This window comes from Echeneis naucrates, chromosome 16, assembly GCF_900963305.1.
Source record: "Echeneis naucrates chromosome 16, fEcheNa1.1, whole genome shotgun sequence".
NCBI classification, from domain to species: Eukaryota; Metazoa; Chordata; class Actinopteri; order Carangiformes; family Echeneidae; genus Echeneis; species Echeneis naucrates.
This window is the reverse complement of record NC_042526.1, coordinates 8228614-8256428: the sequence shown is the minus strand read 5'-3', so window position 1 is coordinate 8256428 and position 27815 is coordinate 8228614. Positions and strand designations below refer to the sequence as shown.

Below are 27815 nucleotides of genomic sequence, written 5' to 3'. Positions count from 1 at the left end.
AACAACGAAACAGCCCACATTACCTAATTTAGGCTATGTTCTTAATAGGCTGTTTTGTTCAAAGGTGGAGCGATAATCATCGAAATAAATACCTTGGTCTTGTCTTGGATTTGTAAACCTGCACGTTCTTAGCCCTTCAGCGTGCTAAAAGGTAACAGCAGCTGTCAGTGGGACAGGGTATTAGTGGTGAGCCATTCTCTGAGTTATCAATCCCAGATTAGCGATGTTACTGGGCAATTGAGCAATCTCCTCAAAGCAAAGCTGAATGGCCAATCGGTCCAATTTAAAATTCAAAGCAATGAGTTTTAAACCATCAACAGTGAGCTGTAGAGAATTCTGGGACTAAGACAAGCTGTTTAAAGCGCACAGTGTCTTTAAACACAAATTCATCTTAACCCCTGTTTTTCTTCTCACATCCCATTTAACTTATTGCATGTAATTTTTCATTAATCAATTTGATTACTTTATTTATTCTCATTAAGCCTAATGGACTTGATCTTATTACTAGTCACCATAACCCTGAGAATTCTGCTGACATATCCTGGCCCGTGAACTACAAAATGCCAAACGTGAATACATTTGTGGCATTGATTTTGCTCTGAGGTATTATACAACATGAGAGTTGTTGAATAGAAAGCTTACTAGGAAAAGGCAGCCTTTTGTGTCTCTGCACATTTTCCTGGATATATTTACTTAAAACAACAGAAACAGGGTTATAATTGTGTCTCTACTGTGTGTTTGTGGCAGCAGCTCCACAGTCATGAGTTTAAGTCGAGTTGTGTTGCTGTGGATGTGTCACACAGGGAGTCACCACAAGAGGGAGGGACCATGAGAGGCAGCAGGACAATGCTAGTGTTTGTGCAACGGCCCCTGAGTGGCGGTTGGCTCTCTCATATCGCTCTCGCTTGACTACCATTGCTGCATGCATTGTTGAAGTGAAAGGAAAGTGGACAGCTTGATCCTGTCTGTGGGATACACCGACAGAGGTAAGACCCCTGTTCCCTACTGCTATGCCCGTGTGATGGCAGAAAATGAAGTTGTTTTTTTTTTTTGAAAGCTGTCTCGTGGGGCTGTGCTGTGTGAACTGTGTGAGCAGGGGGTTCCAGTGCAATTTGGGGTTGGCTTGGGGTGAGACACCCTTGTTGCTGTTTTGGCAGGGCCACTAATGTGTGTGAATGGAGCTGAGCTGAAAGAAAGTTTCACAGAAAGAGGCTCAGTGAAAGGCATGTGGAGAATATGCGACTAGGACCGAACAGAGGAAAAGAGAGAGCTGGAGGTGGCAAAGAGAGAGGAGAAATATTTGGAGTTGCACTGGTGATGGGCAAAAATGTAGATGACACAAATTTACACGAGAAGATAAACAAAGCAAAAAGAGATTGTTTCAGCTGCGCTCACCAGAGAAGACAAGCAAGGATAGAGTGAAGGTTTACAGTGGTAAAAATAGAGACAGAAGGGAGGTACAGAGATTAAGAGAAAGATTAATTAGGGAGCTGAGGAGAATGGGAAGTCAGGAAGGGAAAAGGGAAAAAAAGTGAGAGCTTTGGAAATCAAAACAAGAATTGTGAATGATACAGACAGTTTCAATGGCATCTACATTATCTAAAGTGCACTATTCTTAGGCTAGGCCACCAACTCTTGTACTTCCACAAAGAATAATGAAGAAAAAACTCTTTCAAACTAATTTACCAACTTCCATCCAAATCTTATTTGTAGTCCATGTATATGCTGTAATTCAAATGTAGAAAGAATATTAGTAAGCCACTCATTCTCAGTTCTGCCCTCCTTCCTAGATCAAATACTCTTATCCCTTTTAGCTGGCAGATTAGAGAGGCTCAAGATGTTCTGTCCCCATGTGGTACTCCTGGGATATCCCTCTATTCACATTTATGAATGACAAAGTCTGTATTTTGTATGTCTTTATAGTCACTGCTAACGGTCTAATTCTACAACCATGATTGCAAAAAATCTTATACAGCCATCACAAATATCTACTCACAGGAACTTTGAAAGAAAAATACCTGCGGGCAGTTTAGGGATGAAAAGACACCGGTGTCATTTTACGAGTATTTAATCCATATTGTCTGCATGTGTTTTGTTGTTCCAGGGAGTGGGCTTGGTTTTTGGTTTGAGGTACAGCAAAACAGGAAGACTGGCCAGAAAATACAAGTCCAACAGCAGTGGTTTTGGCCACGACAGGAAAAAGGGTGTTCACCCCTGCCGGACCAGAGAGGAGAAGAAGGCGTTTCACTGCTGCTGCGTTAGAAAAATCAGTGAGCTCTGTTTGTGGCGTGGGTGGGTAGGTGAGGGTTAAGCTGCTGGTGCCAATATTGGGCTGTTTGCCAACGTGTAAGGAAGAGGAAAAGGAGGAGGAAAGAGAAGCAGTAGGTGGAGGAGTAGTAGACGTGGGCCTGGAGCCCAAATTCGAGCAGGATGGTGGAGAAGAAAGTTAGGTGAGTGTAATCGTCTTGATTATTTTGCTTTCTGAAGATACATTCACAACGTAGAAGTAGCAGCTGGACTAATGTTAGTGTTTTACAACTTGTGTGTGTGTGTTTTTGCCTGTGACTGGATGTGTCATTTGTGTGGTTTGGGTCGGTGACTGCGTGTAAATGGTTCTGTGCATGCATGTGTGCATGTGTTTTTGTTGATCCCTTCACAGCCTCCCTGCTAAGCTGATTAATGGGGGCGTGGCAGGCCTGGTTGGTGTGACATGTGTATTTCCTATTGACCTAGCCAAGACCCGCCTACAGAACCAGCAGGGCGTCCAAGTCTACAAAGGAATGTGAGTATGACTCCCCCTGGCCCAAAGTCAGCCACTGGTATTATCGATCTGCAACAGTCAAACACAGGACAGACATACTGTAGTCTGTTTTTCTTGGCATCACTGAATGGTGCTTTGTTAAATTCTTAAAAAACCTCAAAGTAATCTATATCATTAATGTTGGAAAGGCCTACTGACAAACAGTTTCTCTGCATGAAAATAAATACAAAAACAATGTCTGAGTAAAAAAAACCTTCGTCAAAATATAATCATACATCTAATCGTTAATCTGGAAAACAGCACTCTCTTATTTGAGCAACACACAAGACAATATTATTTATATGACCACATCTCACATATTTTTCCACTGAATCTTAGAAGGGGAGGCTATCCAGCTAGACACTCTTTCCATATTTGGTTCAGAGTTTTGGCGAGACTTTGCAAAATTTACTCATGGGATCAAATTAGGGGAGTTTCAGTACACAGTGTGTTCTTTTGATGGACTGACAGTTCAGTTACACAATTTAATTTAATATTGGGAATAAAGTCAAATGAGAGGAAGCTTCTGTGTCCTTAAATGACACTGTACACATCTGGAGGGCATCGTTACTCGTGGATGACTGGGTGTGGCCATCCTGATTTTTGCAGACAGTGGTTTTCCACTGTGAGTCAGCGATTGAAAATAAACATAGAAAACTCTCTCTTCAAAGCCCCATCATGAATATGGAGGTTTTATTGTGACCATTGTTAGGTTGTACTTTAACATTCATACAGAAACAGACAAAATGTCTATTGTTTCCATTTTGTCGTTCAAGGCTGGACTGCCTGGCAAAGACGATACGCACGGAGGGCTACTTTGGATGCTATAGAGGTATTTGTTTGTAATCCCTGTGACAGGCTATGCCACAACTCTGCTTTACTATAAGCTTTAGACGGCCACTGACAGTTGTTCGTTCTGTGAGCCCTAAATCTTTTTATCATAATACATGTGTCATCTGCCATCAACCCATGGGGGTGAGCCATAAGCTGTTGTGTAGGTCTATTTGTGTACCTTAATGGAAGCATGTTTGTCACTGTCATCGACCTGTTTGCCTTCTATAGGTGCTGCAGTCAATCTCACACTTGTTACACCAGAAAAAGCCATAAAGCTTGCTGCCAATGATGTCTTCAGGCAAAAGCTCTCAAAGGATGGGTAACTTACCCTCACTGATCCATCACATGATTAATCAACATCAAAATACACAATATTACAGCCAGCCCGTAAACGTATTATAGGATATATTGAGATAATATTCTATTAAATAAAATTAGATTTAATTATTTCAATTAATTAATGTAGTCAATTAAAACTACATTCATGAGTTCAGATAGTTTTGCCTTTGATTGGTGCAAATGGCCTGAAGTGTGGCAATCTTACCTTGAATGACTAAAGTCAGAAATTGTCTGTTTTATACCGTAGCAGTAATTAAAGCAAATACCAATTTTATCTCATTATATAGAACTGAGAGGTACCAGAAGTACTGCTATTAGTCCAGTGATATCATTTTATAGTGAAACTAAAAAATTGTTTTTCTGTGTTATAAATGAAAGATATGTCAATACTTTCCTCACTTCTTAAGATTCTTGAATGGGAGCATCTGTGAGGAGAGCAATTTCCCCTTGGGGATCAAGTATTTTCTGATACTGATTCTGATTAATAATAACAATCACAGTCATCTGCCAAGACATCAGCTGGAGCTGCAGAAACTCCCAGCGTTAGTGCATCGACATTTGCAGGGATTTAACTGTTGTCTCATTCACGGTGTCTCCAGGCATTTGCCCCTGTGGGGGGAGGTGCTGGCAGGATGTGGGGCTGGGACCTGTCAGGTGGTGGTCACTACGCCCATGGAGATGCTAAAAATCCAACTGCAAGACGCAGGAAGGCTCGGTGAGTTTTATTTTTTCTTCACACAGAGGAAACGCCACCCGCATGGGGAATTAGCTCAAATGGTAGAGCGCTCGCTTAGCATGCGAGAGGTAGCGGGATCGATGCCCGCATTCTCCACAGTCCTTTTGCACAATTTCCCACAGCACAGCTCTGCACCTCTGAAATGAATGACGCCGCTCCTGCAATTATTTATTTATTGATTAATTGTTTGTTTGTTATACGTTATTGTACAGTCTAGATATTCAACGTCTAATTTTTTATTTTATTCATTTTGTACTTTTTTTAAGTATTTTTTTTTTCTCTTGCTCTTTTAAACTCTCCACCTTATTTTCTTTGGCCATATGTTACACCGTAAAGGACAAAAGGGCAAACGAAATTTCGATTCCTCTGTGTATCATGTACAGAAGAACTGACAAGAAAGTACACTTTGATTTGACTTTGTCTCTCAAGAATATGGTGGCAAAAGGGTAGATTTTATTAGCTCAAGTTAACTAATAATAGATTTTACAAATCGATAAATGGCATTTGCAAAATATTGAAGGCCAACTAACGTTATGTAACATAGCATTGGGTCAATTGGGCCTGGACATTTACAAGCCATCATTTATGTTATTTTCTACTTCTTCTTCTTCTATCACTCAGGAGATATTTATTTCACTCTCAAGAACACTTAAGAATTAAAAAAAAAAAATACATATACTATAAATAGATCATATTTCAAAGGTCAATTGTCAGTTAAGTGCCATTTTATACAACCCCCACCCCTCATTGGTTGGTATAAAAAGTCTGTGTAATAATGGCTGCAAACTTCCATTACCCTTTTGTGTGTTTTCTCACCTGGGTCGCTGTGCATTTATCTAATAGCTGCACAAAGGCCTGTGCAAACAGCAGCTCAGGCTGCTTCATCTGGTCCAGCTCCATCGTTGGTGGCGCCCCCTTCACAGGCCCGGCGAACCCCTCCACAGCGACCCTCAGCCACTGGCATCACTGTGGAGCTGCTGAGGACCCGCGGCCTGGCTGGACTCTACAGGGGGGCAGGGGCTACTTTAATGAGGTCATACACACACGTCTCCCCTAACAACTCACCTTAGTTCTAACTGTTTTTCTTACTTTTGCTTTAAATGTACATGTATCTTTGGTATTATTTTAAAGTATTCCTCACACCAATTATTTCCACTTTATTTCTGTTCATTCTTTTTCAATTTCACTTGCAGTCACTGATTGACTTTTTTTACGCTTGTGTAAAACTCTTTCCACAGTGCTTTAATTACTTTATATTGGATAATTCATGCTACAGTTGTTATTTCCAGACATCTCTCAATTAATCAATAGATCCCCGCAGCTATGTCTGGCTGCTGTACTGCAGTGGAGACCATGTCTCTCTCTCTCTCTCAGTTCACCCACTAATTCTCAGGCTATCCAGGGTCTTTCACCTCACCCAAACCTATATTGATGCCTTTCTCCGGGGTTCTTTCCTCTTCGCCTCATTTAATCTAACTATTTTTCTCAATCAGGGATGTCCCTTTCTCGATGATTTATTTCCCGCTGTTTGCCAACCTGAATGCTCTGGGCCAGGAAAGAGCAGGTGGTCAGGGTGCTGTGCAGGCCCGGTCTCCATTCTGGCAGTCCTTTATGGCAGGCTGCACTGCAGGCTCCGTGGCAGCTATTGCCGTAACACCACTGGATGGTGAGTGGGAGAAAAATACATCAAAATAGAGGGGGGGGAAATTAGATGTGCATATGAAGTTGGAGAGGGGGCTTAGGTCTGTGGTTAGACAGCAGGTGTGTGCACCCACCCAGCGCTGCAATGCTTACTTTCTATTTCGTGTGTTCTAGACCAATGGTTCTCAAATGGGGGTACTGGAGAGCACTCCCGGGGGTATGAGAGATTAAAAAAAAAAAAAAAAATTCAAAAGCCCCCAAAAATGGTTTAGGGTTTTTTTTTTTTTTTTAGCCGAGTACGCCCTAACCATTGGGGGGGTAGGGTAAAAAAATTATTTCCAGGGGTTTCTTCACTGAAAGAAGGTTGAGAACCACTGCTCTAGACGAATCAAATTTACCTCTAAAGCTAACGCTATATTTCAATTATATATATTTTTTTTCTTAATGATTATGCAACCAAATCTTCCTCATCAAATGAAAACTTGAATACATAATCATAAAACACATCCTTTTTTAATTCAATCCACAGCCTCTCTGGGCCTGAGTTACTGGTAGTTTCTTGTTTCAGATAACAGATTCTCACTACATTATATCTTCCAACTGACATCAATAAGGAATTCTTTGGGAAATGTGCTGCTATGGTAACATTTACACTCATCTAGTGTTTGTCATGTGTGGCCACATTGGCTTTGTCTGCTGGAACTGACACTCCATCTTTCAGTTTATGCAATGATGGTGCATCTTTCTTTTAAACACCAATACAGTAATAAAGACTCGTCTGCAGACCTTGCAAAAAGGAGAGGGGGAGGACACATACAGAGGAATCATTGACTGCACAAGGTACAAGTATATGCTTAAATAAAATGAATGTAAAAGGCCCAGGTAACATCTGCTTTTCTCAATGTTTTCCCCTTGATTGTCTCCCGGTTTGCTTTTTGTAGGCGCATCATGAAACGAGAGGGCCCATCAGCGTTCTTAAAGGGTGCCACATGTCGTGCTTTAGTCATAGCACCTCTTTTTGGCATTGCACAGGGAGTCTACTTTCTTGGGGTAGGAGAGATGGTGCTGGGTTTGCTGGGATAGCGGGGCTTTTTATAGTGGTGGCAGCTGTGTTATCACTGTACACACACAATATGCAGTGACTGCATGGCACCACAGAGATTGTTGAATACAGAGAGAAAGAAAAGGCAGCCATGATCTGCCTACCAAAGGAAGAGGAAGGGTCAGAGATATGAAGAAGCTGTATTTAACAATGTGGACCGACCGGTTCACACTAATCAAGTTTCCCTAGGTAGGTAAAACAGGGTCCTGAGTATGTGTGTGACTAATCTGAGCGTCTGTGTCGCAAGTTGTCTGGTTGATCCCCGTGCGCTTGTTGCAGTGTTTCTGGGGCTCTTCCTTTCTGCCTGGTTAAGAAAGAGCTGCTGCTGTTGTTTGTGGCTGCTGACTAAAATGCCTATCAATCTGACCATTTCTACGGTCACGATGAAGATACATCATTTAATGCTAGTGACAAATTCTCCCTTTCAGTCTTTATCTGTTTATTGTGTCCCCAACAAATAACATCCAAGACTTGATGTGTTCCTCTGGAAGAAGAGCTCAATCTATTTCGGCCTGTTACGCATTCCTCCCACTCCATCTGTGAGGTTTGAGTTGTAATCTTGGATCCCTTCACTGGATTGGGAGGTGCTGCCTGTTAGTGTCTCTAAAGTCATTTGTTAATCTGATGGTAATGCTTTAATCCCTGTATTAGCGTGCAATATACCCTAACATTCAGCTCACTTCCTGTCTAAGGGCCAGAGGTTAGCCTACTTGGCCGCTGTCTCGTAGCCTTGACTTTCTCTTCTTCACAGCTTGGAATTAAACTGAACAGCTTTCGGCTTCTCTGTTTTATTGAAACTATTGTTTCAATAAAACATCAGCCGAAGGTTGTTTTCTTTCTGCTTAAGTGTACATAAAGCAAAAATGTTGCTTTAAATGATGCACGCACAATAACTTTAAAAAATGCATTTAAAGCCTTATCATTGCTGATAGTTACTAAAGAATCAAAACTGTAAGTCTTAAATGAATTCAGCAGAACTGGTGGTGTTGAGCTATCGTTTGCTTCTTGAGTCCAACTTAGCAAGGACAATTGAATTTGTTACTCATGGAGGGAGTATGGCACCGTCTTGCCAGCTGTTTGCCATTACTGAAGTCCACTAGTTGGCACTAAAAGCATCTTTTTGTTGTTGTTGTTTTTTTTTTTTTTTTTACATTTTTAATGCAAGACATTAGTGTTAGTGTACCTAGGCAACTACATTTTCCTCATTGTAGAGTGAGCATAGACTGAGTAAACTGTCTGTTTACAAGCTGTAAATAAAGATATCTCATACATGCTGATTTCTTTGTGTATTTATGCATTTATTTCTTTGGTTTCTGTGGGTTATGGGCTTTGAAACAATGGTTAACATCCTTTCTCTGTCCACATAGACTCACACAATCAAACAGTTCACTGAACATACAATGAACCTCATTAAAAAGTGTGGCCAGCAAAACATGTAGACTATAGCTTGGTTCAGATTCAGGGGCTGTGTCCATCAGAGAACAAGGTCCAGAAAAGAGCAGTCCTTTGTATCTGATGAAGACCATGAAGGATGAGTTAAAATGGGATAGTCTGGTCTCTGGAGAAATGTAGTTTTGCATATCGTGTTGCAAAGCGCCACCCCTCGGGTTTAGCATCCTTGGCTTTAATTTTTTCCCCCAGAAACCTAAGGTTTTATGTTCCTTGGCTTTAACAGCTGAACCACCCCAACTCAATAATACCTTGAAAACTGTACGCTTGAGATACACAGGGCTTCAAAGGATTTTGCCTATTGGATCCTTGGTTTCCACAGAAAAGGACGACGCATTTGTCGGCTGCATATGACGGAAGCGTTGAAATAGAAATCTAATTGCATCAACTATATGACTGGACACTCATTCTTCTAAAACAGAATTAGAAGGATGCAGTCCCTGAAATGGGACATAGCTTGTGTGTAGGGAAATGTGTATCTTTGGTGTCTTCAACATGTAGCTTTGATTAGTTTCATCAGTTAGTAAAGAGTGATTGTTTTCCCAAAACAACAGCAGTCCATCAGACATTTCAAGGAGAGATAAATCAGAGTGCATTTTAACATAAGTGAAAGTGCCCACATCAAATTAATCTGTTCATTAGTACAAAAATAAAAAGATAACTCAACACATCCATGGCACCATCTTTAGTAAACTAGGGATTTCTTCAACCCTAATGACTGGAAGGTGATTGTGCAGACTGCTGTGCATGATGATGATAGTCTGTGGTCACCTTAAGTATCCCATCTTTGGTCTCACTGCTCCCTTCAAATCTGCTGTTAATCTGTGAATTTGCGGTTGGGGTTGGCACCAAACAAGTTCACTCTGATTTCAGGTATCATCTATCAAAGGAAAAGTCAGGATATCAATGGGAAACACTCACACAAGTCAATAAAAATTAAAAATCAGCATAAATCCTTAAAGTAATCCTCTTCGATGTCTCTTACTTATTTAATTTATTGACCTTTTGACAAACATCTTTTCTTTTGCTTTGCTCTTTCATAAGACCCTTGATCAAATCTAATTCATCCAAGGGCAGCTATTCTACACTCAAAGCACAAATACATTTAAATTACTCTTAGGTAGATTCCTCCAATAAATTACAACCACTTAGCATTTGGTCAGTTAGTGGTTACCATGACTAACCACTAATCATGCATGAATTAACATGGTTTTATTTTCAACCAGAACTTACTAGAACACCTCCTGGGCTCTGCTGCCCTCTTCAGGTGAGCAGCAGACAGCATTTAAAATGTTGTTGATATCAAAATGAAATTATTTTAATTTGAATGTCCAGTCAAGGCTCCTTTACCTGATATGCCATAAGTTCTAGTCTGCTCTCCAAAGTGTTAGACACCTTGATCTTTCCATTGGCATTATACACTTCTACTCCTCCACAGCTGTTAAAACAGAGAGTAGACATTTTTGTAAATACTTAAAAACCTAAATCAACTCAAATCTTTCTTTTCTTCACCTTTGTCAATCACAGTGACAGTTTAAAAATGTTGAATTCTTAAAATATATATTTAAAAAAAAAATGAAAGCCCAGCAGTGGATGTTCAAATACTTTGAATCATCTTACATCTCTGACGGAAGAAAACATTCTTGATCAATTTTGACATCTATGTTGCTCTTCACTGCTGCCTTGTATATTGGGGTGTTCTTCTTAACTGCAGCCTGTCAGGTAATAACGCAGAAGATGACGACAATAAAAAAAATGTAATCAAATATCACAAATGTGCAAATACTCTTAATGCAGTACCTGTTACATCAACCACAACCTACGAAACAATAGTCGTCTTAACCTCACCTGAACCATTTCTACATCCTGCTGCCGACAGCGAATGGTGACCTTAGGTTCCAGCAGTTGATAGAATCCCTGAAAAGCAGAAAACTACAAATCATGGAAAAATATATAACCAACAAGTTAGTCTGTTGTTGGATCAGGAGAGCAGTTGGAGAATTTACCTGAAGTATCAGGCCCTCCAATAAGGTGGCGTATCTAGCAGGATCCTTTGCAATCTCTGCAAGTCGTTGACGGGCCTCGTTCAACAAATCCTGAGTAAAAAATAGACATGAAGAAAAATGAGAAAAAAATCTAATCAATTTAGATCAGTTCAAACGTAGACATATTGTTTATTAAAATTGTTATTCAGATACTTTGGCATCACATGTCTTTTAAACAAGGTGCAAATAAATAGAATTTTGTGATAAAATACTGAATATCCATTCTGCCACAGTGAGGTGGTGAATCTATTTGAAATGTCAGAATTTTATTCAGGTTTAAATGAGAGAAAATTAAACATATTTGTATATAAATGTATCTTATGTATACAGCCCAGTTGTAATTGTAAATTATTTGTATGGCATGAACTGAATGCCGTACGGGTAATATACAAGCATAATCTCTAACCATGATCATGTCATCACGGGCCTTCAACACCTTTAGCCTCGCTTGGTTCATCAGGTTGGACATCTGGCTGTGACAGTGTGAAAAGAAGTTAATTGGATAATTGGCAGCATACATTAACAAGCAATACAACAAACCTGATGCATGTTTATTTTTATAGAGCTGGAAATTAACAAGTAGATGTGAATAAATGAGTGAGGTCACATGACTAAAAGTCAGGACAGTGGGAGATGATGTAGTTGAAGTCTAGCAGACAAAGACTTAAAAGACAAGCATGACAGTGGCGGGGAAAGGAAATCTGGTCAGAACTGAAGGAGTTTGCAGATATTTCTTTTCTCTCTCTCTGAGAAGTGGACTTCAAAGTCAATGTACTGAGTATGAAGGTCCAGATTTTAAATGGTTTTCATTAGACAGAGAGACTCTGAATAGCACTGTGTTTCCTGGAGAACCCAATACCCCATTAGCCTTGTCTCTTGGTTCAAATCTATGTTTCTGCACATTAAATAAGGAAATGCTTTCACTGTTTGGCATTATTTAGGCAAGGCAAGTTTATTTATAGAGCACAATTCGTACCCAGGGAAATTCAAAGTGCTTGACAGATACAGAAAAATGTACAAGAAGGTAGATAGAATCATTACATAAATCATAAAAAAGTGACTGAATTGAATGAATTAAAAGCTAAAAAAGTGCAGTTAAAATACTTTAAGTTGTCATATGCACACCTACATAGAAATGTTTTCAGCCTGGATTTAAACTTTGTCAGAGTTGAGGCCTCTCTCACATCTTCTGAAAGACTGTTCCAGACTTTAGCAGCATAAAGTCTGGAACAGTGTATTAAAGTTGAACACAACAAAATTTCAATAATGACTCAAACAAGAATATTGCTGAACCTATCGCTCTTTGTAGATCATTTTTTTAAGCTAATGCACAAGAAATCACAAAACCACCAGCAACTCACATTTTCTTATGTTGTTCAATCTGCTTTTCCTTCTTTTCGTAGTGTTCCATTATTTTCACCCTTTGAGTCTGCACCAGACGGCCTTTCTCAATGTTGAACTCTTCCTCTGCCTGTAAACAGATGAGTATGTCAAGACTTGTCAACAGCCATTATCTGTGCTTATTGCATGACCAGTATTCTTTTTATAGTCTGGTAATGGTGTATATTTTGGAGTATCCCGTTTTCCTCTGACAGGCACCATGATACTCGCTGAGATGTTGAAATATCATGACACACCTGTAAGCAGACAGCCAAAAAGCCTGGATGGTGTTATGATTATGTGTATTAACCAGGAATTTCATGCTACATATAACCACCATATCACTGAATCCAATCGAAACCAGAATAATAAAAAAAAGGGTACAACCATGATGCTGGTGGACATGCAAACAAGGTAGAATGAGCGTGAATCACAAGACTTGGCAGACAGATGGGCTCCCATTACCTTAGCATCAATCTCCTCAACCTTCTCACTGGCCTCCTGTTCAATGAAGGCCATCATGTGCTTGATCTGCAACAGGAGGTTAACACACCAGAGGTTACACAGAGCTCACCCTGTACAGGCCGCCTTTCGGCCATTTCCTACGAATCGATTCAAAACTTAAAAAACTCGCAGCGACACGTCTAAGTTGTTTCAAATTACAGGCGAGAGATTCACGTGACTCATAATAACCGAGCGCGTCAGGGACCGCTAACCTGTCCCCGTTTAGTTTGTTTTCCGGTGTTGTTCGACAGAAAGAAGTTGTTAAATGATCGAAGCACAAGCAAAATGAGCTGAAACTTTGGAAAAGTTAAATAAGACACGTGAACAGACATGAAGTGTGCGTTAAGGGGTCCAGCCCGTCTGCTAACATTTGTCATGTTTACCTGAACGGACTAAATTACTTCAATCGGTTTAGTTAACACGTAAATTCACAAACCCAACATCTTCCGCTTTACCTGTTTCTGCACGTCGGCATCTGTCAGCGCCATGTTTACTGTTAAAACGTGTCTGTTTTTGAACAGTGTTTTCAAAAAAAGCAGAGTCTTCCCGAGCACTTTCTCGGCTCGAAATCAGGAAAACAGGAGTGAAGTCTGGACAGCTTCAAGTCGAGTTGGACGACGAAGACGAAACACGACGTCCGGTTTTAACTTTCAAAATAAAAGGCGGCTGGATTATGGACGGCAGCTCCTCCTCTCTCCTTGTTTTTAAAGCACCTGGACACTCATCGGACAGCTTTTCAAATAATTCCAGATTAACATGATTATTCCGTAATGCTTTTATCCACAACAAACATAATACAGCCGATTGGGACTCAGGAAGTGTTGATGCACTTCTCCATTGACCCTGGATCTGTACGGTTTCAGCGCATTTTTGTTGTTGATTGACGTTTTTTTTTTTGCGTTAAATTTCTGGAGTGATAATTTGTCGTATGATAACCATTTCTTCTCAATATCTTAAACCTGCACAGTGGTCGTTTGCACCTTCCGATTTTAACTTTGGAGAGGTCGACGATTTTAATTGGAAACATCACACCATTTGTTACTTTAGCGGTAGTTTTCTAAAAACAAAACAACAACAACGACAGAAACCCTCCGCTGATTAAACAGAGTGTTATTTTGAAGGCGTTGGCAGGAAGCCCGTTGTTGTTGTGTGTGTGTGTGTGTCGCTTGTGAGGCTCTCGGAGCACACCGTGTACCGGCGCTGCTCCAGCGGAGGTCCGCCCCTCTGCGGTCACTGCTGCTGGGGGACCGGCCGGCTCTCTGTCGGCTCCTGGCTGCCTTTGGACTCAGCTCGGTAAGAAAGCGGCTCCAAAAAGGACGTCTACTGCATGTATGAAATAACGTGTGTCGTTACAGCTAGCTGCAGCCTGCAGACCAAAAGCTCCTCACAGGGGAAGATCATTATTTCATGTGGAAAGGAGCGAGCTAAAAGATATAAGTGTCATGTTAAATGAATGAGGATCGTTTGATGTTAGCCATTGGAGCCGCGTAATGTGCAGAATCTGAATCAGAAATAGTTTTGCTGCCAGGCATGTGGAAATATACTAGGACTCCGGTGTTTCTATCTTGAAAAAAAAGGAAAGACAAAAATAAATAAATCAAAAAAATACAAAAGGAAATGTACATATATGCATTGAAATTAGAAATATTTGTCTTGGAATATGATACAATAGTGCAAAAACGTTTGAGAAACCATGACGATAAATGTAAATGACTTATTTCCAACATCATAAACTCGTTGGGAATTTTTTATTTGAACAGTTTTAAAATCCGTTATACAGCAACAAAGGTTTTATTTTGACAGTGTAAGACGGAAGTTTTTCGTTCATTTGGCAAACTTGTCTGAAATGAAACTTGTTGCTCGGCGTGGTGTCCGCTCGTCTGTGGGGAAAAGCTGCAGGTAAAACGGTGCAACCCGGCAATCTCCAAACTAACACAACATCAGAAACACTTGTTCTGTAACCGTTTTTATTGAATTCGCGCCCTTTTCAGTCCACTGCCACGTGTCTGCTGTGAAGTTGAACAGTTTCATAATGTGGGATCTCTGTCTGAGCCCTCAGTTAGCAGCCACATCGATGTAAGGGCACAGAAAATAAATAAATAAATTAATTAATTAAATTAAATCCAGTCATAATCAACTCAACTCAAGTGAGCATGTCCACCTGACAGAACACTGAATGGGTTTCTTCAGGTTTGTGTTACAGATAACAGCTAATTTGCGGCGTAATCACAGAAGTCATTATGAGTTGTATCCACCATCTCATAAGGATCTCCTTATATTTTTTTATTAAGAAGCAGCACAGCCAAAATTCACTGTACCACATTCTGCATTGCCTGTTACAGTGAAAACTCAATATTCTTCCTGTGCCTGTTATTTTCCTCAGGTGAGACATCCAGCTTTGACTGTAAGAATTTATGAGCCTGTGTGTCTGACTAGAGTCGATGGCTACCTCGGGTTCCACAGTTTCTGCCTCCTCCTCTGCCACTGTGCCTGAGGGTTTCCATTATGAAACCAAGTACATTGTGCTCCACTACCTGAGATTGCTGCCTGTTTGTAGAACACATGCTCCAGCCGAAGCACCAGGTAAGAGGAAAGACTAAAGACTCGTGCCTCTTGTCCTGTTGTGTAGTGTGACATGCATATGGCAACCCTTAACACTTCTGGATTTACACAACAAACAAATAGAGCTGTGTGCACATTCACACGTGTTGCTAACAAAAAAATGTCCTGGGTGTGTTGGCAGGTGGGCAACCAGCTTAATTTAGCACCCTTTAACATTGGCATGGAAAACCCATTCAGATACTGTGACCATTTAAATGTGGAACAAATGAAACGGCCAGTACTAATAAACAAATACATGCGAAGCTTAGCCAAAATCAGTCCAATATGTTGTTCAGAGTGGCTGAAGACTGGGCCTTCTTTACAGGCTTTCCAAGAGGTTTTACTGCAGCCCTGTGCCATGACCTCAGGGCTTGCAGCATTCCTGCTTTCCAGTTTGTTCCCTCTGTGAGGAAAAAAGACAGAGGGAGATGAACATATTTAGTATATATACTTATATGCACGTGACCTTTGTAGTTCTTGTATGACTCTGTCTGTTATGTGTACATAGAGGAAAAAAATGTGTGAAAATAAATCCTACACTTGCCACCACAATGCCCTGACACTTCTCTGCATTGAAGTTATGCCCACAGTTTGTTTGTCAGTGAGATAAACATTAATGCTTTCAAGCAGAGGTATCTCCCAGTTAACACAGTTCTGCTGGATTCATGGCCAGGCATCCCACTTGTTCTGTCAGTGAATGAAGATCAGAGCTATGTGAAAATACTAGGCCATTTTGAGCATTTAAAAACAGAAGGAGAGAAGGGGGTTGTCTGTATTTCCTGTCCCTCTTCATTGTTGTGTGCATGCTTAGAATGGGTGGAGAAAAGCAGATGAGTGGCTGATCCCTGCTTTCCGCTTGACCCAGTCCAATTTCTGACAGCCTGTCATGTGTAATCATGGTAGGATTACTCACACGCCAATGGACCAAAGCGAATTATTTGGCTGGCTAGCTGTCTGGCTGAATGCTGAAACAGCACCAAGCCCAGGAAAACCCCACCAGTCACACCAGTCCTCAGGGTGTTCACATGTGAACTGCAGTGATAGAGATAGTGAGAGATGGCTTCACCAAGTGTCCTCTTGATTTATGGGAAAAATAAATAAGTTGCCCACCCTTGTAAATGAATTAAGAGTGATATCCATATTGCATTGCTGTTAGCTTCTGTTTGACTGTTTCGCTGTCTAAAACAAGCAGAGCTAATGGAGTCCCCATTCCATTACAGTGGAAATAACCAATGTGTTTGCTTTGAGTGTGAAGAGGCAGGACTGTCGCGCTTTCTTATCAGCTGACTGCTGGCTCGTTCCAGAAGTTGGTGACTTTAAAGTAATGTGCGTTAGTAATAGCATGCAAAAGAATTTTCTCCCCTCCAAGAGTAGGAAGTGGTTTGTTTAGCAAACTGTGTGCATTTAGTCAGGCTGAGTTTTTATCCCTATTGGTTTATCATCATTGAAGGGTCAAGAAATGGTGGGAGATTGGATATCTGCTGATCAAACTAAGTTCCTGTAGTCCTAATCTTTTTTTCTAAGTCTTGTACAATGAACACAGAGTCTCTGCTTCCTTTTATTTAAAGTAAAGTAGCTTGTAGCAATAAATACAAACAGCTTAGCCCACAAAATAGCAAGGTGTGATACAGAAACTGTAAACAACTTTTCAAATGAGCGGTTCGGTATTATATTTTGTATTGTGTTGATATAGTATTTGTGAAGAATTGGCTAGCTGTGTGTGAGACAGAACAAGCTGCAGCTGATTTATGTCACATGCCATCTCTTTTAGGAAATGGTCAAAATGAAAGAGAGCGGACGTTAACAATAAAAAGGCAGCTAGAGGAAGAGCTGAGGCATCTGGAAGATGAAATTGATGCCTGTAAGTGGACACACACACACACACACATGCACACAAAATAAATGCTTTTCAAACTATAAAGTATTCTCATGTCATAAGTTTATGGACCAAAGGCTCTGTCTTTGAAAAATGACAATAATATGTCTGTGTGAAAACTTTGTAACATGTAACATGTAACTTTGTACATTTATTCTTTCTTAGTAACTGTCTGTGTGTTTGCAGCCTTTTCCGATTCAGGCTTTGACCGCTGCTCATCTCTGGTGTTCAATCCTACCAATCCAGAGACCTCTATTGAAGACTGCCTTGCTGTGATGGGAGACAGGCTAGCCAGAGAGCTTGGCAATTCTCTGTCAGAAGCTGTACACACACTACTCACAGGGTTAGTTTTGAGCAGCTGTGACCATCTTTGAGACAAAAAAGTCACAAAGGATTTTAGCTCCCAGGGCACAGTCCTGAGCATCGTGTGTCTCTGCTTTGAGCTTATGATTCTTATCACTCCTAATGCTGACAGATGGGAAATCCAAATTATGCATTTCATACGGAAACATTAGTGGTGCAAAATCTATTCAATACAAGTTCCTATGTATTTCATAGTAAGAGGTAAATGTGCTTTCCTCACTCTCAAAGGAATGACAGTCAGTGTTAATGTACTGCAGATGGAGAGTCAATACTTGAACAAGTTATGCAGTATAGTAGGAGAGTAGGAGTTAAAAAAGCTATGACCAAAAAGTGTCTCATTAGAAAATAATGCATGAATGATACAGATTTGGTATAAGCAGGGCCCTTGTTTCATACGTCATCCACATTCTAGCCCCTTCATATCAAAAAAACCCCATATGGATACAGTTTTCTCCCAGACACACAGCTTAGCAAGTGTATGTGGTTGGACTGTGCAAATTCTTCCTGTGAATGAGTGGAACTGCTCGAGTATGGTGACAAAAGCGCATTTGCAGCTGTTGAAGTTCTGTTGAAAGAGAGCAAAGTGATGTTTAGATGCGCTTTAGATCTCTTTGGTTATATGATAATACATACGTTGAAAAGGAAAACCGGCATTCGCTAACAGCATTAGCCTTTATTTTAAAAATAGTGAGCATCCATCCATGTTGTTAAATCAGGCTTTGGCAATAGAACAGAAACATTAAAGTGAGACACTGTTTCAGTCATAAAATTATTCTTGTGCTCTTGATTTATTTATACATAGCTCAAACTTTGGTTAAACACCATGTGTTTCAGGCCTCTGGACTACCAGAGATTCAGAGAGACAATGCTGGCTCTCTCAAGACAAGCCCATGGAGGTTGGAGCAAGGTGAGTTAGCCATACGTTTTATTTATCCTCATCATGCATTCCTTTTTAGATTTGCACATCCCATAAAAGGTGCAGTATTCCTTCTGCGCACCATTTTTTATCTTTGGTACCTAATGACACTGTCATTCTTTCTCTCCTTTTATTTGCCTTCACCTTGACTTTTGCTTATACTCTTCTTCTTTCCCCTCTCTTTTAGGTGCTTGTGCCTTTAGTACTCCTCCAGGCTTTACAAGGTGAGGGTCAGTGTGTGGAAACTCTGCTGCACCTAGGTGTGCGCTCACTAGAGGAAGATGCAGCTGACTACATTATTCAGCAAGGGGGATGGGTGAGTTCGAGACACGCAAAGGAGGAAACTATAAATGCATGCTGGTACAGCTTCTCTTAGTCTCCAGTAAGTCAAAAATAACCGTTTTTGTACTGAGTCTATATAGATCAACAATCATTTCTTGTCACATCTTCCGGGGAAAAAACATAAAATACTCACATCAAGGAAACATTATTCCCAAGGAGAAGTAAAAAAAAAAAAAAAACTCTAACAACTACAAATATTCAATATAAAAGCTTAAACACAAATTAAAGCGAGCTTCTTTGTTGCACTAATGACAAAGTATTTTGTAAGATTGTTGAGAGGCAGCAAGGATGAAAAGGAAGTTGGGATGAGCAGCAAAGTGAACTGGAAAAACTCTTGCAGTAAATGTACAGGTTTTTAAGTTGCCAGATGAGGGCGGTAGTGAGTCGTCTGCTCATTTAGTTCATATCCAAGGGTTCTTGTCCCTTTTGTGATCTGCAACAACCCTTTAATATACATTTACCATTGAAATATATGTATGTAATATTTCAGCCTAATCATCCCTATAATTCCAACTCCGGCTCCGGAGTTTTACTCAGGGCTTACTCTTCTCTCTGTTCTTGGGTTGTGCTACCTTTGCTTCAAAAACTTTTTTGAAATGTTTAGAGCTTAATGTTTTTCTGTGACAATCTTTCGCAGCTTAGGGTCTCTAATGTATTACCAAGGGGAGCGCTGCATCGCAGATGGCTCCCTGTGAACCAGGTCATACTGACAAGGGGCCACGTGACTTAACATGTTAACTGCTGCCCTGGTCGCCATTACCTCATTGTCATGATGCTCGGCCTGGTTTTGGCACAACATAACGTGTGTGTGCTGTCTACAAACAAAGGCACATTCTTATTCTGCATTATGTCACACAGGATGAACGGATGAGGGACAGGATCAGCATGAAGAGAGAGAAGGAGGGGAGAGAGAGAGGTAATAGGAAGGGAGGGAATACGAGAGAGGGGAGGGGTGAGAGATGAATAAGAAAGGGCTGGGCACAGTGAAAGAGCATAGTGAAGTCTCCATTCGTTTGACAGCTGTATCTGTAACACTACTGTCCAACCAGCTTTTTACCTCCACTTCATCTCCTCGGCTGTCCTGTCCTCTTGATTCTCTTGAGCTTCATCTGTTTGAACTGGGCACTTCAAGACTTTGATTTGAGGTAGGGTGTTTTATCTTGGACATTGAAGCAACAACGTAGAGAGCTCATTGATTTCAGTGTGTGTGTGTGTGTGTTTACTTAAAGAAAGTGCAAGTGTGCACAAATGCTAACTGCTAAAGACTGAGAAGTTTATCTGTATTGTTAAGGAGATGGTGGCGACCAGAGACATTCATATCTTTTCCCATCCTTTTTGTTTTGAAACCGCAGAGGAGATCTGCATAGATTAGTAAACGGTCACTTTTTAACAATTCAACACAAGAAAGTGGACATTCTGTTCTTTTTTCAGTAGTGGTGGTGCAAGTGATGCACTAAGCAGGTTTTGGATGGCTATGATCATTGTCTATTGTTTAGTTATACCACAATACAATAAGGATTGTTATGACCCTAATTTGGTACACACTTCATTTGGCAGGAACAAAACCAACAGCCCACAGACATTGGGCAGCCAGGGGCAGATAGGGGAAGGAAATGATGGGAGGGAGGTGTGGGGGGCACTGCTTGTCTACTGTTGTTGGCAGTGTCTTCTTCAGGAATCAGACAGCTGTACTTGTGTGATGTGAATTGCTGCGTGAGGTCTGAGTATGCACATCAGCCATTTCATATTATAGTCCTTGTGTGATGTAGTATGACGCCGGAGCTTTGCTAGTCCAACACTTAAATTGCACCTGACCTGCTGGCAGAGAGGAAGGGGTGATTTGACTATCTATTTACTAGCAAATAAGCTGCAGTAAAACTAGCATATCTTAAAAGAACATAAAGCTGTTTCTGTATGTCCTTTGTTTTATGTTGGTCGTAAATGCCGCTGAGAGAAGTGTGAAGCTGCAGTTACGATATTTCAAGGACAAGTTGGTGTAAGGTTTGCAGCCTGGGCCGAGTCAGGGCACCTCATGCTGTGCAGTCTGACAGTGCCCTGCCCCCCATGTTACGCAAGCGGCCTCTCAGCATCCCCAGGGTGAAATGATGTGCAGCACTGTGCCATCGACATGAGACCAGACGAGAGCAGAGTGTCTGAGCAGGCTGAGGAAGCCCCAGAAATAATTCTATTAATCATCTGAAAACATCCTTACCAGGGGCTTGACTGGCCCACTTGTAGCTCACTGAAATAGTTGCTACAGTAGCAGCACACTGGCTTACTGCCAAAGTTTGAAGGCAGCCATCCAGTTTGCTGTCCTTCTGTCCATCCATGAGTCTCGCCGCTGCCACAACACTGTTAACGATGACATGTCAAAAACCAATATTTACTGATGCAAATTGCATACTTGCCCACACCAAGAAGCTATCACATCAGGGTTAAAGGGGAATTTGCCTATGGCTCTCCCAGAGATGTCAGATAGCATCAGCAAAAACTCTGCCATGCCCTGTGTTATGTGGCAGGCAACAATTAACAGTGGTGTGTGCCAACCTGAACGGAATGTAGTGTGACTCAACACAAAGATAAAAAACAAATACATGCTAAGGCTGTACTTGCTTTTTTGTCATTCTTTGAAATGATACTACTGGAGGAAGACACCAGCCTTTATTCTTAGTTTTGATAGTGTTGTCTCATAATGTTTTATTGCCCCGTTTTGCATTGAGGAAACTGATAAGCACGCTGATGAGCAGTTTCAAAGGGTCTCTCACTCCTCCGCTGTGTGACCTCTTGCATTGCTTGTCCATTTGGAACAGTGGTGACATAATCCTCATAAATGTCAAATGCTTACATGAGCCAATGATGAAAATAATCACCAAATTGAAAATTCACTGACTCATGGTGGTGTTGAGATACTCCAGCTTAGGTTCACATTTTCTTGATGCGGACTGCAGCAACCCAGATGTGATGTTTGGATTTTCAGGCATGTTGACCGTATGTGGCAGTCATGTGCCACTGTAGCATGTACTGGCAACAATAATGTTGCAGCGGTTTTCAGGTCCTTTGGGTCAGTGCCTATATTAGCTGCATGAGCAGTGTGAAGTTGTTACAGTGAATCACTCGGTGAGAAGAATTAGCCAAGAAAGCAATAGGTGCAAGGCTGTACACACTTGCTTCTCTCTCAGGAATGTGGACTTGTTTTATATAGTTAGTATTTGGCTCAGGGCAGGGGAGGAGAACCGTGGAACACGCCCAACAGCAGAACACCTTTTAAAGTTTTATGTTTCCCAACAACATGGAAGAGCCAAGCAACAATAAACACGGAGCAAATTGAGAGTGGATTGTCTTCTCAGGTGTGTTTTTCGTTCATTGGTTATTCTTTGGATAAAATTGATGCTGCAGGTTTGTAATGAATTTGCAAACGTTGCTGTTTGTTGCCATTTGCATTTTTGTTTAAGTTAGTTACAGAGCCTCTAACTTTGGACTGTGCCTGGTTAGACGGTGGATCTTTCCTGTCTGAACTTTATACCTACCAACACAATACTTCAGTTCGGGAATAAATGGTTTATAGTCGGTGCTTGGAAGACAAAATTTGTTATTATGTAATTTTTCTGAGGCACCAACCTCCTGTTGAGGTTAAAATGTCATTTAGATTTTAGATTAGTGTGAACTTTGTAACAGCAGACACTTTTATTGCCAGTGAAGGATGGATTGAAATTGTTCTTGATTGTGGCTCTGGCTGGGGATTTTCTATTACAACCCTGTGCTGCCGATGGGGAAGCTGTATCCTGAGGATTTTGTGAAACGCTCTTGCTCTTCCACATGCAAATCAGCTTATGGAGAAAGCAAATGTTGGATAATGGTGGAGCGCTGTTGGATTTAATCTCTCTCCTGCCTCCCAGGATGCAGCTGCTCTGCAACACGCAGAATGTCCTTGTAAGGAAAATCACCTTCACAGCTTAACTATGTCATTCAAAACTCATCTTTACATATGCAATTATTAGTTTACACAGGCTACATCAGGGGTTGATTGGTGTGTTGATCAAATGCAAATTGGTAATTATAGACACTTTAAAGATGCCCTATTGCTTTGTTTTCAAATGACAGTGCGGTTTTGGGAGGGCCCGTTCTCTCTGCACAGATCACACCAACTCTTAGCCTCCATGTTTGACAAACACGCCTGTGCCCACTGTCTGTTTGAATTGCATCAGTTAGACTCACACCTATGTGACATGCTCAGCAGCGCCACAGGGCAAGATGCTCGTGACTAGATCCAAATTCAGCTTCAGTTCTTTATGAGTAAATGCAAATTGGTTATTTTTTTAAGCCATTTTCACCTGCCAGATGCATCTGCTCAGGCAGACGTTGGATTTGCTAATGTTGTGGTCCTGTGTAGCCACTTTGGTCCAAACTTATATACCTCAGCTGCTTTCGTGTTAACTTCAAATGTTTGCACAGATATTCCAGGCCCACACATCATAAAGCATAGCTGGCTACAGCGATCCTCTCTGTTTTCCTCTTGTGCCACCATGAGGCTGCCGTTTGTGGTTCTACGTGAAATATCTCAACAAACGTTGAATGCGAATGTTAATATGCTAAAGTAGATAAAGTGAGAAAAGACTTTCTGCAGTTTAGAATTGCATTAGATGGGATTAATATGTGGCCTTTTTAATTTGGACAATTTGAAGAGGGACAGGAAAGGGGGGAGAGACAGTGGGCAATGAAATGCAGCAAAAAACACTGGACCAGTGTCCCTGAGGAGAAGCTTGCAGCCTCCTGTTTATGGGCTGTATCCTATCCATGGCCCACGTTGATCACTCTTGGTGTGAATCTTGATTGAAATTTGTAGCGGTATGATCATGAACTATGCGATAATGCACATCTCTAAACCTCTTTTTTGAGCCACTCTAGATCTTAATCTGCATGCTGAGAAAAAACAGAATGATATGGCAGTTCTGTCATGAAAATTCTGCCTCAGAAATAAGTTTGACCTTTTTAATATGATAAGGTCAAACATTAAATTCCATTCAGCGGATATGTCCGTTTGGTTTAATTTACTTATATGTGTTTTGCTGGAACAAGCTGACCTCTGTGTCCATTACTCATACCCACATGATCATGATATGCCTATTACATAATGGAAAGGCATTAGAGGTCTTGATCCAGTGTTGGGTGGCAGCTTTATGCCACTAGGTGGCACATGATGGAAACTTTAGGAATGATGCAGCAGTGACACAAAGATTTTGCTCAGTGCATGAACCATGAAATGTATTGAGACAATTGGAGGTTCAGATGGTATAAGTTTATTCAAATATAATTTTACTTGTACGGCAGTTTGCACCATGGCCTTTACTTTAATATAATAGTCTATTTTGATTTTCTATTTACAAAAATGAGCTCACAATACAAAACAAAAACTCATAATGTTATCACTGCTCCTCTCTGTCTACCATAGGGTGAAGTATTCAGGCTTCAGTCAGAGGAGGATCAAGGTGAGACCATTGCTGAAGACAGTAACGACATTTACATCCTCTCAGGGGAGCAGCATCCCGACCACCTCAGCCCTCCTCTATCGCTCCTCGGCACTGGAGACAACAGCAGTGAGCAGAGCTCCTGGCAGACAGAAAGCTTACCTGTGTCTCTGGCTGGCCACGAGTCTTGGGCACAGGTCAGTGCAATGGACCCTGAAGACGTCAAGAGCCTGGACAGCAATGAGGGTGTGGCTCTGGCCGAGGAGCGCAGTGAAAACAACTCCTCAAATTCAGACATTGTCCACGTAGAGCGCGAAGAGGCAGAGCTGCTGGAGGAAGGCGGCGAAGTTGGGGCAATAGAGGAGAGCATGATGAGTGTTTTAGGCACAGAGAATGAGCTGGTCGAGCTCAGGGAGGAATTCAGGGACCAAACTCCACCTGTTCCAGTGTCAGCTGATGTGGACTCCACTGCCCCGGCCTCCCTGGTCTCATTAGACGAGTCCATGGTAATAGAGACTCCTGCAAGTTTGTCGGCAGAACCTTCCCTCATCTCCTCAGAACCAGAGCTGATCACCCCCGCTCCTGAAGAAAATGCCCCCCCTCCTGCTGAGTCAGAAACTACAGCACCTTTACCTGTTCCTGCTGCAGAACCGGAGCCTGAGCCAGAACCAGCTGCTGAAAGTACCCCAGTGCCTGCTGAGGTGGCCCCCCCACCTCTAGACAAAGAAACCCCTACAGAACCAGCAGAGCCTGAAGCCCCATTGGAACAAGCTCCTGAACCTGAGCAGGAGCTGGAGCCTGCTGCAGTGCCCCCCCAGCCAGATCCAGAGACAGTGGCAGAGCCAGCTCCAGATGTACCTCAGGCCTCAGAGGTGGCAGAGGCCCACGTAGAAGCCACATCCAAGGAGTCTCCAGTGCAGCCAGAGTCTCCATCAGAGTTCCCAGTGCTGATTTATGGGGGTGCTGCTCTCGTGGCCCTTGCTGCTGTAGGGGCATATTGTGTGCTAAGCTGCAGGAGGAAGTAGAAGAGTATTTTTCTCAGGGGAGGAAAATGGAAATTACAAGATGTTATGGTAGAAATAAATGTATTAGTTAAGCCTATGGTGGGAGAATGTGTTGGCTTTATCAAATAAGCCAGATTTTTTTTCTTCTTTTTTTTTTCTTTAGCCTCATCCTCATCTACAACCTTAGTGCTAAAAGTCATCACTGCATCATTGCTTCACTCCACCAGGTAGAAACACAGAATGGGGAAAACAATACTTCACACTACTTTTCCACCTTACTTGGAACTTCTTTAAACTATTCAGTCTCCTTGAGTGGAAAGTGTGTGACTTCATCCTGATCTTTCCACTTTCTGCTTGTGGCTTTACTGTTTGGATTGTTGTGTGCCACATGAGTCAATGTTGACTATGTGGAAAATTCACTGTAACCTGTGTCAGCTGGAGAAAACCTCAAAGTCTACATTTACGACGGCAATGTGAATTCAGGTTTTCTTTTTCTCTTTATCAAGCAAACCGGGGAATATATTTTTATTCTCCGCCTCTGAGTTATTCTGATATTTGCTCTGGTAAACAAACCGATGTATGATGTGGGGATATGAAAATGAAACCATTTGATTTTTATTTATAATTTTGAGACCATTTCTGGAAATGACTACAAAACAATATTATATGGTGTTTAATTTCCATGCAGCATGTTTTCATTTTTGTGAATTCAAACATTAAAAAATTTGCAGCGTAGTATATTTGCTGTCAGTATTGCAATGTTTCCTGAAGCACAGTGCTGCAGCTGCAGCTGTGCTGCACCCTCCAGGGGACCAGAGCCATTTTTAGTCACCATCATTTTGAAAATCGGAATATTTAGTTAAGCTCCAAACAACTGAAAACTTAAAAAGATCCTGTTGTTGAGGAGTCTGTCAGCCGCTGCTGATGCTTACCATGCCAAAGTGAGCAGGAGTGAAGGAATGAACCTGCAGCTTGTGAATTTAGTCCTCCCTTTAGAGGAAAATGTATTCATGGATGAATTTACACCCCATGTCCTTTCTATTGCTACCCCTCTGCATCTTACTCTTCCCCACTCATGCCACGACTTTTCAAAGCTTCTTAACCTTTCACTGTGTTTTTTATTAGGAGGCCAATGACTAGAATGAGATAATAGTTTACTGTCAGGTGTTTAAAGTGACAATCAGATGTCTGGCAGAAATCAAAACAGCATGAACTTTTCACATAATGAATGAATTGAAGTACAAGAAAAAGACTTGAATAAACAAACTTTTATGCAAGTACATATTTGCACAATTATTTTACTGAACTATTTACTGAACTAGTCACCGCAGTGACTGAGCCAATAAATAAAGTATCTTTACAGGACATGTGAACTGATCTGGTGGAAGGTCCCCTGGTTTACTGATCTGAGTGGAAATTAAGTTACCCTTCCATCTGAGAGTTTTGTATCACATGTCTCAATAATACATATTACATTTTTGGCCTCCCCCCCACTTCAACTATTGGAGGATTTAGAGTGTGTATCATGAAAATTCTTGAATGGCTGTGAGAATAGGTTACTGGGCTGACACCATCTTTAGTGCAGAAAAAAATGTTTGTCAGGTGTGTCTCAGTATTACTCACTGTAATATACACACACAAACTGCCTGTTGTGAAGGGGAAACTGTTAAAAGTACAGAGCAGAATGGATGTCAAAAGAGCCCAACCTCAACACTTTGTACCTTGACTTTCCTACAGTACACTGTTTGAAAAGAGAAAAATAAAAAGATTCAAGTATGAGCAACTTTCTGTTTTGATTTGTGAAAATGTTCAGTTGTGTAAATTTTCCTTAACATTTATGGAATATCAAAAGAATGAACAGATGTGCATTTTAAGCCTGAAAGTAAATTTAAATCCCAAGAATTACACTTAGTTTATTGGAGTTACATGTATCGGCTATATTATGCCAAAAAGAACAAAAACTTTTTTTTCAAGTATAGATTGATAAACTTCATAGTAATTGGAAATATTAAGATTAAAAACATGGAAAAAATTCAAGTGTTGCCATCTCAATCTTAAATTTCCTGTGAACCACAACCCCCCCCCCGCCCGCGCGCGCCAAAAAAGCCCCCAATGATTGTTCATCACTTCTTGAGAAAATATGCAATCAACATAGCTCCATTCACAGTTGGCTGGTCATGAGGAACAGATGCTGGTCTGCAGTCTTCCACAAAACATTTCTTATATTTCCTGAGAGTCCGTAACTAAAAGATCATCCTGTACTTCTAAGGTCGATGTAGTTCAGTGCAGTGTTAAAGAGATTTTTCAGAAATTTAGGGGCTTTTTGACACACTCCCTTCAGCAGGGTGAGAGTGAGGGCAAGAATGACTTGTTCCTGAGGTAGATTCTGTGGAATGGTGATGTGTGTCATAACCCACT

The 27815-nt window shown here is 41.2% G+C and overlaps 3 protein-coding genes and 1 non-coding gene across 9 annotated transcripts; 3 read left to right on the top strand and 1 right to left on the bottom strand.

Annotated features, from left to right (window-relative positions):
• The first annotated feature begins 883 nt into the window (after positions 1-883).
• Positions 884-8726, top strand: slc25a18 (solute carrier family 25 member 18). 2 transcript variants are annotated; one of them, XM_029522676.1, is made up of 11 exons: positions 884-986; positions 2105-2450; positions 2660-2782; positions 3577-3632; positions 3863-3953; positions 4261-4269; positions 4573-4688; positions 5577-5742; positions 6203-6375; positions 7115-7190; positions 7292-8726. In XM_029522676.1, the coding sequence occupies exons 2-11, from the start codon at positions 2431-2433 to the stop codon at positions 7431-7433; spliced, it is 972 nt and encodes a 323-aa protein (XP_029378536.1). In that variant the 5' UTR covers positions 884-986; positions 2105-2430; the 3' UTR covers positions 7434-8726. The 2 variants fall into 2 exon arrangements, with proteins under 2 accessions (XP_029378536.1, XP_029378535.1); XM_029522675.1 differs by lacking the exon at positions 4261-4269 and having other exon boundaries at positions 5553-5742.
• Positions 4733-4805, top strand: trnaa-agc (transfer RNA alanine (anticodon AGC)). Its single transcript has one exon. It is a non-coding gene; the product is annotated as a tRNA-Ala (tRNA).
• atp6v1e1a (ATPase H+ transporting V1 subunit E1a) lies at positions 6244-13434 on the bottom strand. Of its 5 annotated transcripts, none has more exons than XM_029522680.1 (10): positions 13286-13434; positions 12792-12857; positions 12308-12417; positions 11353-11419; positions 10908-10997; positions 10750-10818; positions 10522-10616; positions 10252-10339; positions 9673-9781; positions 6244-6368 (listed from the first exon to the last, which is right to left on the bottom strand). In XM_029522680.1, exons 1-9 carry the CDS (start codon positions 13316-13318, stop codon positions 9719-9721), a joined length of 681 nt encoding a protein of 226 aa, XP_029378540.1. In that variant the 5' UTR covers positions 13319-13434; the 3' UTR covers positions 6244-6368; positions 9673-9718. The 5 variants fall into 5 exon arrangements, with proteins under 5 accessions (XP_029378540.1, XP_029378538.1, XP_029378542.1 ...); XM_029522678.1 differs by lacking the exon at positions 6244-6368 and adding an exon at positions 8639-8964; XM_029522677.1 differs by lacking the exon at positions 6244-6368 and having other exon boundaries at positions 8645-9781.
• A 1236-nt stretch (positions 13435-14670) lies between these two features.
• Positions 14671-27176, top strand: bcl2l13 (BCL2 like 13). The gene is made up of 7 exons (XM_029523851.1): positions 14671-14729; positions 15214-15413; positions 17203-17292; positions 17494-17650; positions 18505-18577; positions 18774-18902; positions 24378-27176. Exons 2-7 carry the CDS (start codon positions 15272-15274, stop codon positions 25416-25418), a joined length of 1632 nt encoding a protein of 543 aa, XP_029379711.1. The 5' UTR covers positions 14671-14729; positions 15214-15271; the 3' UTR covers positions 25419-27176.
• Positions 27177-27815: the final 639 nt, after the last annotated feature.

Coding starts and splice junctions, on each gene's coding strand:
- slc25a18 (XM_029522675.1), top strand. CDS start 2,431: ATGGTGGAGAAGAAAGTTAG. Junction 3,954..4,572: donor CAAAAGCTCTCAAAGGATGG/GTAACTTACCCT, acceptor CGGTGTCTCCAG/GCATTTGCCCCTGTGGGGGG. Junction 7,191..7,291: donor GGAATCATTGACTGCACAAG/GTACAAGTATAT, acceptor TGCTTTTTGTAG/GCGCATCATGAAACGAGAGG.
- atp6v1e1a (XM_029522680.1), bottom strand. CDS start 13,318: ATGGCGCTGACAGATGCCGACGTGCAGAAACAG. Junction 10,617..10,749: donor AGGATGTAGAAATGGTTCAG/GTGAGGTTAAGA, acceptor ATTACCTGACAG/GCTGCAGTTAAGAAGAACAC. Junction 9,782..10,251: donor TAGAACTTATGGCATATCAG/GTAAAGGAGCCT, acceptor TTCCTTTGATAG/ATGATACCTGAAATCAGAGT.
- bcl2l13 (XM_029523851.1), top strand. CDS start 15,272: ATGGCTACCTCGGGTTCCACAGTTTCTGCCTCCTCCTCTGCCACTGTG. Junction 15,414..17,202: donor TGCTCCAGCCGAAGCACCAG/GTAAGAGGAAAG, acceptor CATCTCTTTTAG/GAAATGGTCAAAATGAAAGA. Junction 17,651..18,504: donor GTACACACACTACTCACAGG/GTTAGTTTTGAG, acceptor CATGTGTTTCAG/GCCTCTGGACTACCAGAGAT.